This window comes from Ovis aries, chromosome 8 (assembly GCF_016772045.2).
Source record: "Ovis aries strain OAR_USU_Benz2616 breed Rambouillet chromosome 8, ARS-UI_Ramb_v3.0, whole genome shotgun sequence".
Lineage (NCBI taxonomy): Eukaryota > Metazoa > Chordata > Mammalia > Artiodactyla > Bovidae > Ovis > Ovis aries.
The window spans coordinates 15,072,427-15,085,386 of NC_056061.1; the positions used below are offsets into that span (position 1 = coordinate 15,072,427).

A 12,960-nucleotide genomic window follows, 5' to 3' on the forward strand; every position below is an offset into this window, starting at 1 on the left:
TAAGATATTGAATATAGTTTCCTGTGCTATACTGTAAATCCTTGTTGATTATCTAGTTTTTACATAGGGGTATGTATCTATTAAACCTATACTCCTAATTTATCCCTCCCTACCTTCTCCTTTGGAAACCATAAGTTTGTTTTCTGTGTCTGTGATTCTGTTCTGTTTTGTAAACAAGTTCGTTTGTATTATTTTTTAGATTCCTTATATAAATGGAATCATATATGTGTCTTTTTATAATTTTATTTTGAATACATTTGTATTTGCATTAAAATATAATTGATTTACAATAGTAAATTGATTTATAATATAATTTACAATATTATATTGTATTCAGGTATACAACATAATGATTCAAAATTTTCATAGATTATATTCCATTTAAAGTTATTATAAAATATTGACTGTATTCCCCTGTTGTACCATATAGCCATGTAGCTTATTTATTTTATATTCATCTAGTCAGCTCTTTGGAGAAGGCAATGGCATCCCACTCCAGTACTCTTGCCTGGAAAATCCCATGAACGGAGGAGCCTGGTGGGCTGCAGTCCATGGGGTCATTAAGAGTCAGACACAACTGAGCGACTTCACTTTCACTTTTCACTTTCATGCATTGGAGAAGGAAATGGCAACCCACTCTGGTGTTCTTGCCTGGAGAATCCCAGGGACGGGGGTGCCTGGTGGGCTGCCGTCTGTGGGGTCGCACAGAGTCAGACATGACTGAAGTGACTTAGCAGCAGCAGTAGCAGTCAGCTCTTAATTTCTTCTGGTGTGTTTTTCATTTCAGTTCAGTTCAGTTCAGTTCAGTTCAGTTGCTCAGTCATGTCCGACTCTTTGCGACCACATGAATTGCAGCACGCCAGGCCTCCCTGTTCATCACCAACTCCTGGAGTTCACTCAGACTCACGTCCATTGAGTCCGTGATGCCATCCAGCCATCTCATCCTCAGTCGTCCCCTTCTCCTCCTGCCCCCAATCCCTCCCAGCATCAGAATCTTTTCCAATGAGTCAACTCTTTGCATGAGGTGGCCAAAGTACTGGAGTTTCAGCTTTAGCATCATTCCTTCCAAAGAAAGCCCAGGGCTGATCTCCTTCAGAATGGACTGGTTGATCTCCTTGCAGTCCAAGGGACTCAAGAGTCTTCTCCAACACCGCAGTTCAAAAGCATCAATTCTTCAGCGCTCAGCCTTCTTCACAGTTCAACTCTCACATCCATACATGACCACTGGAAAAACCATAGCCTTGACTAGATGGACCATAGTCGACAAAGTAATGTCTCTGGTTTTGAATATACTATCTATGTTGGTCATAACTTTTCTTCCAAGGAGTAAGCGTCTTTTAATTTCATGGCTACAGTCACCATCTGCAGTGATTTTGGAGCCCCCCAAAATAAAATCTGACACTGTTTCCACTGTTTCCCCATCTAGTTCACATGAAGTGATGGGACCAGATGCCATGATCTTCATTTTCTGAATGTTGAGCTTTAAGCCAACGTTTTCACTCTCCTCTTTCACTTCCATCAAGAGGCTTTTTAGTTCCTCTTCACTTTCTGCCATAAGGGTGGTGTCATCTGCATATCTGAGGTTATTGACATTTCTCCCGGCAATCTTGATTCCAGCTTGTGCTTCTTCCAGCCCAGTGTTTCTCATGATGTACTCTGCATAGAAGTTAAATAAGCAGGGTGACAAGATACAGCCTTGACGTACTCCTTTTCCTATTTGGAGCCAGTCTGTTGTTCCATGTCCAGTTCTAACTGTTGCTTCCTGACCTGCATATAGGTTTCTCAAGAGGCAGGTCAGGTGGTCTGGTATTCCCATCTCTTTCAGAATTTTCCACAGTTGATTGTGATCCACACAGTGAAAGGCTTTGGCAAAGTCAATAAAGCAGAAATAGATGTTTTTCTGGAACTCTCTTGCTTTTTCCATGATCCAGCAGATGTTGGCAATTGGATCTCTGGTTCCTGTGCCTTTTCTAAAACCAGCTTGAGCATCAGGGAGTTCACGGTTCACGTATTGCTGAAGCCTGGCTTGGAGAATTTTGAGCATTACTTTACTAGCGTGTGAGATGAGTGCAGTTGTGCAGTAGTTTGAGCATTCTTTGGCATTGCCTTTCTTTGGGATTGCAATGAAAACTGACCTTTTCCAGTCCTGTGGCCACTGCTGAGTTTTCCATTCTTAAGTCCTGTCTGTTTCTTTTTTAAATTTTGTAGTTTCTTCTTGAAATTATCGTGATGTTTGTCTATTCTTTTCACTAATTCAGTTAGCATTCTTATTACTAGTTCTTGGAACTCTTTTATCTGATACCATTTATCTCTGATTCATGTTGTTTTTTCAGAGTTTTTTGTTGTTCTTGTTCTTTCACTTAAAACAAATTCCTCTGTCTTCCGTTTTTCTTAACCTTCTCTATGATACTATGTGATGTACTAACCTGCCCCAGTCTTGAAGGCCGTCCTTGTGTGGGAGTGCCTCTGTGGTTTGCACGTGCCACGTGGCTTTGGTGGGAGGGTGGATCTAGTGTGAGTGTGCGTCTCCTTCTCCCGTGGTGTTCTGGCTGCTCTCACCATGGTAGGGTATGGGATTGGACCTGGAGGGTCTAGGCCCAGAGCCAGGCGTAAGCATGGGCTTCTTCTCTGTTCTGAGGCTCATACCTCCCTGTTGAGGACTGGATCCGGTCCCGGCTGCAGGAGAAGCCCTGATAATTGAAACGGAGCTGGTTCTGTTCCCACTAAGTGTGTGCTGTCCCGACTCTGGGCATCGGCACATTTAGCGCAGAGCAGAGCAGTGTTACAGCAAGAGGAGCTGGAGCGTGTACTCAGTATGGTTCAGGGTGCAGGCTGGGGTGGTCCCAGCACCAGCCAAATTCTGGTCCACTTCCTCTCTGCTGTAAGTGCCAGGAATGACTGCTATCACCCCATTCAGATGAGCCAGCTCTGTCCTTTACAACTATGCAATCTCCTCAGCTGTGGCGGCCTTTGCCCTGGTGTGGAGCTGCACCACAGAGCAAGCAAGGCTGGAGGGGTGTTTGGCTCAGGCTGGGCATGAGCTGCGGTGGTCACCGGACACTGTCTAGAATCAAAGGCAGTTCAATTTTTTTCCTCTGCCTTGTTTCAGGAAAAAGTGAGCCTGTGTGTGTTCTTCCCCAGCATAGTCTATGTTCCTCCAGCCCTGCTGTCAGTCCCACTGGTTTTCATATCAGCTAAGGGGACTCATACTCTTGATGTTGGACCCAGGACTGGCGTGGCCTGTATGTCTTTTGAACTGCTCACTTCCCAGAAGGGAATCTCCAAGCCTGTGTAATCCTGTTCCTCTTCTGTGTCCTCTCGTAAAGGTGCAGGTCCAACCTAATTGCTTCTCTTCCTTCCCTACCTGGTTTTGTGTGTATTTTTTTCAGAGATTTGGTTATAAAAAGAGTCTTTTTGCCAGTGTTCAGTTTGTTTTCAGTGAGCATTGCTCCACATATATATGTATTTTTGATGTGTTCGTGGGGGCAGGTAAGCTCTGTGTCCTCCTACTTGGCTATTTTATCTTATCTGTCCTTGTATTTTAAAATATAGGTTTTATGTGATCAATATATTTTAGAAATTTCAATCTAGTACTTTCAAGAAACTAAACATATGGATAAAAATTGGAACCTATTTTCAAAATTTAGTGTTTATCTACAAAATGTAAAGTAATTAGATATTTGAGGAAGATATCTTTTTTACTAAATTTTTCCATGAGATAACCAAACATCATTTTTTGAACATGGATGAATTAAAACTTTAAGATAGTAAGGATGTTAGAGATTATCCCAATTAATTACCTAACTTAACAGATGAAGAAATTTACCTCTGGGAAGAGAAAACAATTTGGCCAGATCAAAAACTAGTATGTAATTGAACTAAGACAAAACCCCAAGTGAACTGAATATAAATGAAGTATTCTTTCTAAAGCTAATTAAATAAAGTTCTTCAAGCATCAATTATTTCTTCAACAAATATTTATTTAATACTGTACTAATTATTTCTTGAGGTGTAAAAATTACCACACAGACAGTCTGGACATGGTTTAGCTCAGTCTGTTGTTTTACAGGGTCTCACAAGTCTGTGATCAATGTGTTAGACAGGGCTGTGGTCCCATCTGAAGGCTCAGCTGGGGAAGAGTTATTTCCAAGTTCATTTAAATGACTCTTGGCATTTAAGTTCCTCAAGGCCCATTGAATTGAGAGAGTCTCTTTTTGTTTTGAGGCGGGGGGGCGCTGTTGGCAGGAGTCTCACCAATATTGCTGGAGTCATCAAATTCAGCAAGAGAAAGAGTCAGCTAGTAAGACAGAAATAGCAATCTGATGTAAACTAACCATGGGAACCACATACTATTGGTTGGCATCAAATTCCTAGGCCAGTCCATATTCAAAGGATGAAGATTATACAAGTGGGCAAGTAGCAGTCTTTGGAAGCCATGGTAAGTCAACCTGGCCTACCAAAAATCAAAAATTCTTTAATAGGAGTATAAGTGAGAGAAAGTTAAAAGTTGGCATTTCCTTAATGAAAGAGAGTTGATATAGGTTATTTCCTAACTCCAAAAGGGTATAGTTAGTATGTTTATTGCATAATATGACTTCCCTTCTTTGATTAAGATGTTTTGATTCCAGTACAGATTGCTAATGGGTATTCCAAAATTGGATCAAATATGCTGATGTCATTCTTTTGATTAGGCTATTTTGTTTTCCATTTGACAAAAGTAATAAATTAAATGTCTTCCTAAATTGAGCTGGGTGATTTGAACATGACAATACTTTTTGCTTCATTGTTCCTTAGACAGTGACAGTGAAGTCGCTCAGTCATGTCCGACTCTTTGCGACCCCATGGACTGTAGCCCACCAGGCTCCTCCATCCATGGAATTTTCTAGGCAAGAGTACTTGAGTGGGTTGCCATTTCCTTCTCCAGGGGATCTTCCCAACCCAGGGATCAAACCCAGGTCTCCCACATTGCAGGCAGACGCTTTACCATCTGAGCTACCAGGGAAGCAGTTGTCAATTAAAATATTTTTGAAAAAGATCAGGGCAAGTATTTTGGGCTAAAATTTAAGAATACCTGTCTAATTTGATTAAAAAATATATAAATTGGGTGTTGCTTTACTTTTATGGCATTTTCCACATTATATCCACATCATTGTTGCATTCTCATCCGTTTTTTATTTTTAATGTGTGGAAACATTACCTGTTTCAAAGATGAAGATCACTAAAAATGTCTAAAATAGAGAACATTTTGTTATTTTTATACTTTAAAAACCACTGATAAATGAATTTGTTTTAGATGTAGTCTTCTGTGTAAAAAAATGACCTGTGTTCATTTGTAAATTATAATGGCACTAAAACGTAAATCTTAATTTCATGTGTCTAATTTCATAGTACAAAGCTAAAGTTAAATCCGCTGCTACCTACAAGAAGTGACCAGGTGTCATTTAAGGTAACCACAATAATAATTTCACACATATAAAAGTACAAACAAAAAGCTAGTTGGCAGATTTTCCAGGTTGTGGTCAAGTCCATTTCTAAACACATATTTTCATATGTAACCTATATGTCACTATGCTGTACACATAATCTAAAGATAATTTACTGTTTTCTAAAACAAAATTGCTCATTTATAACATTTATTCTTCATTTTCTCTGGAAGAAGTACTGTGCTAGACCTTATGTTGCTACAAAATGAATAGTATATATATAATTCCTATTCTCAAATTTCTCTCAGTCTGGTAAGGAAGACAGATATGTGAAAGCCATCTGTAATATAAGATAAATAGTAGGATATAGCATGTGTGTTTAAATAGAATTTGAGACAAATCTAAGCTCGGGTGAATAAATGACTAATTCCAAAGGCAGAGTCATTTGTTGCATATGAATTGAGCACAAAGGGATTTATATATGTGTAAGATATGGAACATACAGATGACATAGCCTGGCAATATTTGACATGTAGAGAATACATGAGATAATTTTTAAAAAAGAAAGTAGTCTGTTGGAGAAAGGAATTTTTGGAAAAATGCTATGAGAGAAGAGATAATAAAGCTAAATATCAAAGGGTTTTTTGGTTTTGTTTTTTGAAGCTAGTTATCAAAGGGCCTTTTGGTTTTGTTTTGTTTCCTTTTTTTTTTTTAAATTGGGTGTCACAGGCTTTTACTTGACCTTCCTCAGATAGGAATCTGCTGATCTTCAGAGCTCTGGCAACTGGCTTTGAACCCAGGCCATGATAGGCTCTCTTGAAGTGTTTGTTAGATCATATGTGAATTCTATGACTTAGAGGTGTTGTTGGCCCTCTCAAAGGAACTTCTTCTCCAGGCAGAAACTAATAAATATTTTCGTGTGGGGTCTTGAAACAATGTTTACTGAATGTCATCTGGACAGAGGTGTTGGTTTCAGTCATAACATTGTGTGTGTCTGCTGTAGGAAGCAGCAGAAAGCAGTAAAGGAGACTTTGAGGTTTAAAGGGAATAGAAGAAAATCCCCAGTTGGTTGTAGTCACAAAAGCCACAGAGATGTTGGAAGTTTGTGGAGTAATTGGGTGATTCTTTTATGAGAGTTCTATAGTCAGTTGCTTTGGGAAACAGTGGATAGCATAATCTACCTGCTTGAAGACTCTTTCATACACATTAGCTTTGAGAAATTCCGTAGAAAAGAAAGCAGTTTAGCTTAATGTTTCCCAATTTATTTGACCATAGAAATATCCCTCTACCACTAACACAACATCAGTATCTCCCTGCAAAGTTCTGAGGAAACTTTGGGAGGGGGTAGCCCATTCAATTAAATGTAGAACCACAGATTATTTTGGTTTCATGAGCATTATCATGTTTATTCTTCTCCTTGCAGGACTTCATAATATTATCTTGTCTTGGTCTCAAATTATTGCTTACTGTACAGAGTCAAAGGAGAAGGCAATGGCAACCCACTCCAGTACTCTTGCCTGGAAAATCCCATGTATGGAGGAGGCTGGTAGGCTGCAGTCCACGGGGTCGCTAAGAGTCGGGCATGACTGAGCATCTTCACTTTCACTTTTCATTTTCATGCACTGGAGAAGGAAATGGCAACCCACTCCAGTGTTCTTGCCTGGAGAATGCCAGGGACAGAGGAGCCTAGTGGGCTGCCATCTATGGGGTCGAACAGAGTTGGACACGACTGAAGTGACTTAGCAGTACAAAGTCAAGAAACTTGATTATAATATTTTCATCAAATTCTTCAACATGAATGACAGTAAAGTCTACCTATTACCTAGGCAAATGACAGAGTCCAGCACTATAGTAGACTTACTATGAAGTCAAGGATTATGTGTGATCCCATAGAGTACATGTCATATATGCAGCATCTATTATAAACACTTTACACAAATGTACTATACTATTGTCGCTTTAAAAAAAAAAAAATTGAAACATTCACAGACTCATTTGTTCACATTCCCAGTCCTCTTCCTCCAAATACATGTACTAATATAAAATTAAGAATATGAATATATAGAATAAAAATCAAAATTCATATATATTCTAATTATATAGCCCTTTCTGTTTACTAGGAGAACCTGCCTGCCAATGCAGGAGACATAAGACATGTAGGTTTGATCACAGGGTTGGGATGATCCCTGGAGGAGGAAATGGCAACTCACTCCAGTATTCTTGCCTAGAGAATCCCATGGGCAGAGGAGCCTGGTGGGCGACAGTCCATAGCGTCACACCGAGTCAGACACAACTGAAACGCCTTAGCACACACACAAAGGCTTTAAAAGACAACTGAATTATTATTTTTGACACAGGATGAGCAGGAGCTGACATCTTAATTTCTACTCTCTTTCCATTACTTTAAAGTCAAACCATTAAAGACTGAATGTCTCTTGAGTTATCTTTAAATGGATTTTATTCTTTTGTTTCTAATATTCATTACCAATACAAATCATTTTACATTTGCATTCACAATAGTCATCTTTAAAAACTATTGTGTTGAAAATTTAGTTTCTTGAATGACTTTGAAGATATTTCATTTGTAGAACAAAATGATCATATCCATTTAAAAGGTCTCTTTCATTGGGCTTTTTGGTACAGACATGGGTTTTCACTGAGCATGTGAAAACTGCCCCGCAGAATCCAAATGCCTCCTTTTTGACATTCTTAGTTCCTGACTACCTAAAAAATAATGTTTTTGTATACAAATTAAGAAAATGTCCAACTTTCAAGTTAACAATTTTTTGGTACTCTAACATGCCACTTCATAAGCTGTATAAAAGTCAAATAATAATCACAATTTATGTCAGTGACACAGTTTTTTGATTTGTTTTTCTTTTCTCTTTCTTTTAAAATTGTTCTTAATAACTAATGAAAGATAAAATGCTGTGTTGGTTTAAAAATATGTATATAAATATTTTTTTATTTATATAATTAAACTTTTATTTAATTCCATACAGAAGAGAAGAAAGCTAAGACTAGAGAAAAGATTGAAGAAAAGATTAAGAAGGAAGTGAAAGGTGTGAAACAGGAGAAGGTGAAGCAAACAGCTGCTAAAGTAAAAGAAGTACAGAAAGCATCACCCAAACCTAAAAAGGACGAGAAAGATGCTGCAGCCGTGTCCAAGCATGAACAGAAAGGTAAACATTCAGAGGAGGCAGCCAGAGGTTCTAAGAGAATGTTGGGCAAGAAACAGATGCAGTGAAATTAAAACCTGAAAAAGATGAAGATCAGACTTCAGAAAGGAGTAAAAGATGTGTATAAGTGAATACACCTGAAAGGAAATACAATAATTTGGGAATTAAAATTTATTTATAGAAATGCTAAACTGTGTTCACATATCTAAAGATGCATGTTGAAGCATTTTTAAAAGAGAATTTGAGTTAGTATCCTGAATTATTTAAAGGACACATACTCTTTGTCCTTTGTGTACTCTTTGAAGAACAACCATCCAGGAAAATGACAGCAATTTTATTAAAAGGTATATCTTCAAATCATATAGAATAAGTATCAGAAAAAGTATCCATACATTCCTGTAGCTCTGCAAGAGCACATAATTCAGAAGATACATTGAATTATTAAATCCATTTTGTACAATGACTAAATTTATGACCTTAGAAAACTTTGTATCTTACATATAGTGCTGCTTTTCAGTAAGGCTGATGTCAAACTTACATCCATACTTCACAGAAATAGAGCAATTAAATGAAGGTAGAATGTAAACTTGACATTCTTTAAAGAAAGGTGTTTGTAAACATAAAAGGGTAGAGTTTTTAAGAGGTTGGCTGAGGACCTTATTGTCAAACATCTCCAGCCTTTGATGAATCTTTCCTTGCCTAAATCCACTCCTGATTGCAAGTTGGTACACAGTCTTGAGCTTCCCCACCCAGATGGTGGGATCTTCTCTGTGCAGACTATTCCTATCAATGTTTTTTAAACATTAAAATGTTTTCCTTATTCTGATAGTTTTAATAATTTTAGTTGAGGGCTGAAGTTAAGGACTTGTTTCTATAAGATTTGCATTTAGAAAGTTAAAAATGTCATTACTGAGTAAGCTATTCAGACAATGAAACTGAAAATAAGTTTTCCTACTATAAGGTACAAGATATGGAATTTGAGAACCATACATAAAAGTGAAATTATATGGTATTTGTCTTTGTAATCCACTCTCATATTTTATCTTTGAATCACTTTTTTCCCTGAATGCAAAAGTAATATTTGGAAATGTTTGTTTATATGAAGGAAAAGTTATATTTTTTGAAAATATATTTTGAAAAGGAAAAAAAGGATAAGTTTTATTTATTTTTTTTTTAGTAAATAACCAATTTTTGTATTAAGTAATTTTATTTCAAAGTAATATTTAAAGAGGCTTCCCTGATAGCTCAGTTGATAAAGAATCTGCCTGCAATGCAGGAGACCCCAGTTCAATTCCTGGGTCAGGAAGATTCGCTGGAGAAGGGATAGGCTGGGCTACCCACTCCAGTATTCTTGGGCTTCCCTTGTGGCTCAGCTGGTAAAGGACCCACCTACAATGCAGGAGACATGAGTGAAATTAAATCTTTGAAGCCCAAAGCCTTTCTTCAGTTTTAAAGATGATTATATTGCCTTGAATCAATTTAAGAATTAATTATCATTTCTAGCAAACCTGTATGTGTTTTATGCAATATTTGGGGTAGAGAAATATAGTAAATAAAGAAAAAATATTTTGAATGGACTATTTTATTATGATAGACAGGAAAATTAATCTTCTGATTCACTAATATACTTATTTAAAATTATCTTAAAGATCCTAAAATATTTTGCATTGTAGATTATCTTTTCAAAAAGAAAATAATCACAAAAGCAAAAGAATCACATGAAACCAGGTTAAATGTACCAAGCATATTTTTATTTTTTGCTCATAAATACAGCATGTAAAAATTCATTCCATTTATATATGGGAGTTCCAAAATACTCATCTAGCAACTAAGAATATCAATATACTTTTCAATGTTCATTTTTAGTATCTTACTTATTTAGGGTACATTTTCTATTGATGGGGATTCATCACTAAAATATTTCCAAATGATATCTGTTTTCTGGGTCACATATATTATATTTTATTCCTATCAGTAACCAGAATTACTGAAGATAGCATTATATTACCTTTCCATTTTCAATCTATGAACTTCATTTTCACATAAAAGAACTATTTATCTATTAAAAGGATGTTCAACTATCACTTAAGACTTAGAAATAAAAGCACAAATGTGATTGTATCAGCTAAACAAATGCCTTTGCTAAATTCAGGATCTCTATTGAGAAGAGCTGCCATCTCAATTAGATAAATGTATTATTAGGTAAATAATGGAAACTTTACCTGTAAAAGCTTATCAGATATATAAATATATCATTTAAGAAATTAAGTTATGATTTAAGAGCATTTGTTTTTAAAATAATTGCATTATAGTTTTAACTCAACCATGATAAAGACATAGTGCTTTCTAAATTATCTACTTGTGAAGTGGCTTTGATTTTGAGACTTGTATTGATTTTGATTTAGTAAAATAGTTATTTCTCATTTAGGCAAAGGATTATTTATTTGCTTAGCTTGAGTTAGACCTAATGAATTTGATTTATTCTTGAATATAGATCTCTAATAGTGCTTTTTAAATAAATAGGTTCTATAGGTCTTTTATTCACTGGACACATATTTTTATGTGTAGCAAATTATTTAATTATATAGTATACATGCATATATATTCATACATGGTTATTTTTAACACTGTATATATAAACACTATATTTTTCTAAAGCATCAGGAATAAGATTTATATATATATATATATATATATATATATGTACGTGCCTATTCTAAACTTAAAACCCACTGTTATGCACTACGTAATCTGTTTTTTATGGACCAATCTGTTTTAAAAAGTAGGATAAGAAGGGTCAGTGTGATCAAGCATTGCTCTCTGATTTTCTCATAGAATATGGCAAATTTGTGGGGAAGGAAAAATCAAACCTCCCCACTGCTATGCTCTCTCTTTCTTTTCTTCCTTCTTCTTACTTTTTTAAACAACTATTCATGGCTGGCAGAGAAGTTGTAGCTAATGTGAATCTGCCGTGGAGCGCCAGACCACATATGCCCCACTCTCATTAGAGGTTTTCTAAAATTTCTTTTCTGTTAACATCCTGCACCCTGGATGCACTTTCTCTCAGCTGCTACTCCACGGGGAACAACCAACAAGGCAGCAGCTGAATGACATCTATCACTGCTCCCTGAGGATCAGGAAGGGGAGAGACGGACAGCATGTGGTATTCCTAGAAAGATGTTCATTTGGAGAAAATAAAACTAAGAAGTGTGAGGACATATAGAATTACCTTATGTGAATTACTGTCACATAACAATGAAAGAATGGTGGAACAGTTCAGATTTTCTTTGGGAAAAAAATGACCTGTTTTAACATTTGAGTTGGATTTAAAGAAGCATTTCTATAAAATGAAGTTTCCAAATTCAGGATGGCCTGGTTTTACTTTATCCTTAGGTGAAGCAAACACACTGGGGACTGCCCAACATATACCTGTCTAGAATTCTTACACGCTGTTAAGGTCAACACACAGGACAGATGGAAAGGAGCATCTTAATTTAAAATATTTAAAATGTCTTAACTTTGGGAATTCCCTGGTGGTCCAGTGACTAGGACTTCATGCTTCCATTGCAGGGGGCACAGGTTCTTTTCCTAGTGGGGGCACTAAAACCCTGCATGCCACAAAGTGTGGCCAAAAAAATTTTCTCAACTTTAAATATTGTAAAAAGACTTTCATCTTCTTATTGATATGCTGGTGCCATTAAAATGCAACATCACAGCATGAGTTAAATATAATAGAAACCTCCTATGTGGTATAACCAAAATAATTTTCTAGATTAAAAAAAGTGACCTTCTTGAGTTCATAAGGGATTTTCTTTTTCAAATTGGAAGCATGCAGGACTACTGGTACATTAATTAAATAAATGACTTTTGGATCCAGAAAATAGTGGCATAAGAAATACAAACATTTTACTTAGGTAATAATATGACATATAGCTTCATTACACTGTCAGCATTCAGTTAAAAAGACTCTCTGAAGCATGAAGATTTTAGTTAATTCAATAAACTAGTCCACCTGATATGTATACAAAAGAACCTATCATAGCTTTGGGCCGAGCACCATATTTCATTTGGGGGGTGTCCAAACCCTTCAAATTGCAAGAAGTCCCTGCATTCTAAACTTCCAAGATACATACTTTCTTCATTGTTGTTGCTGAGGGCTTTAGAGACACTAGAAATGATTGTCAAAAAAGAAGGTTTGAGTGATTTTAAATTAGTTATTCCAAAAGTGTGGTCTAATCTGATTCCTGTGGGAAGTTCATTAAAAATGCGTATTCCTAGGGTCCATATCCTATTGAATTGTAGGATTTTTGGTTTGGGGTTTTTTTCCTTGGCCTGACTGTGCCAAGAAATCTGCATTT

General features: G+C 36.5%; 1 protein-coding gene across 50 annotated transcripts in view; it reads left to right on the forward strand.

Annotated features, from left to right (window-relative positions):
- The window catches only part of TRDN (triadin), a 406,058-nt gene that overhangs the window by 124,686 nt on the left and 268,412 nt on the right, over positions 1 to 12,960 (forward strand). For all 50 annotated transcript variants that reach the window (XM_060419417.1, XM_060419418.1, XM_060419419.1 and 47 more), the window contains one exon: positions 8,426 to 8,605. In XM_060419417.1, the coding sequence (XP_060275400.1) occupies positions 8,426 to 8,605 (180 nt within the window). The remainder of the gene's footprint in view (positions 1 to 8,425; positions 8,606 to 12,960) is intronic.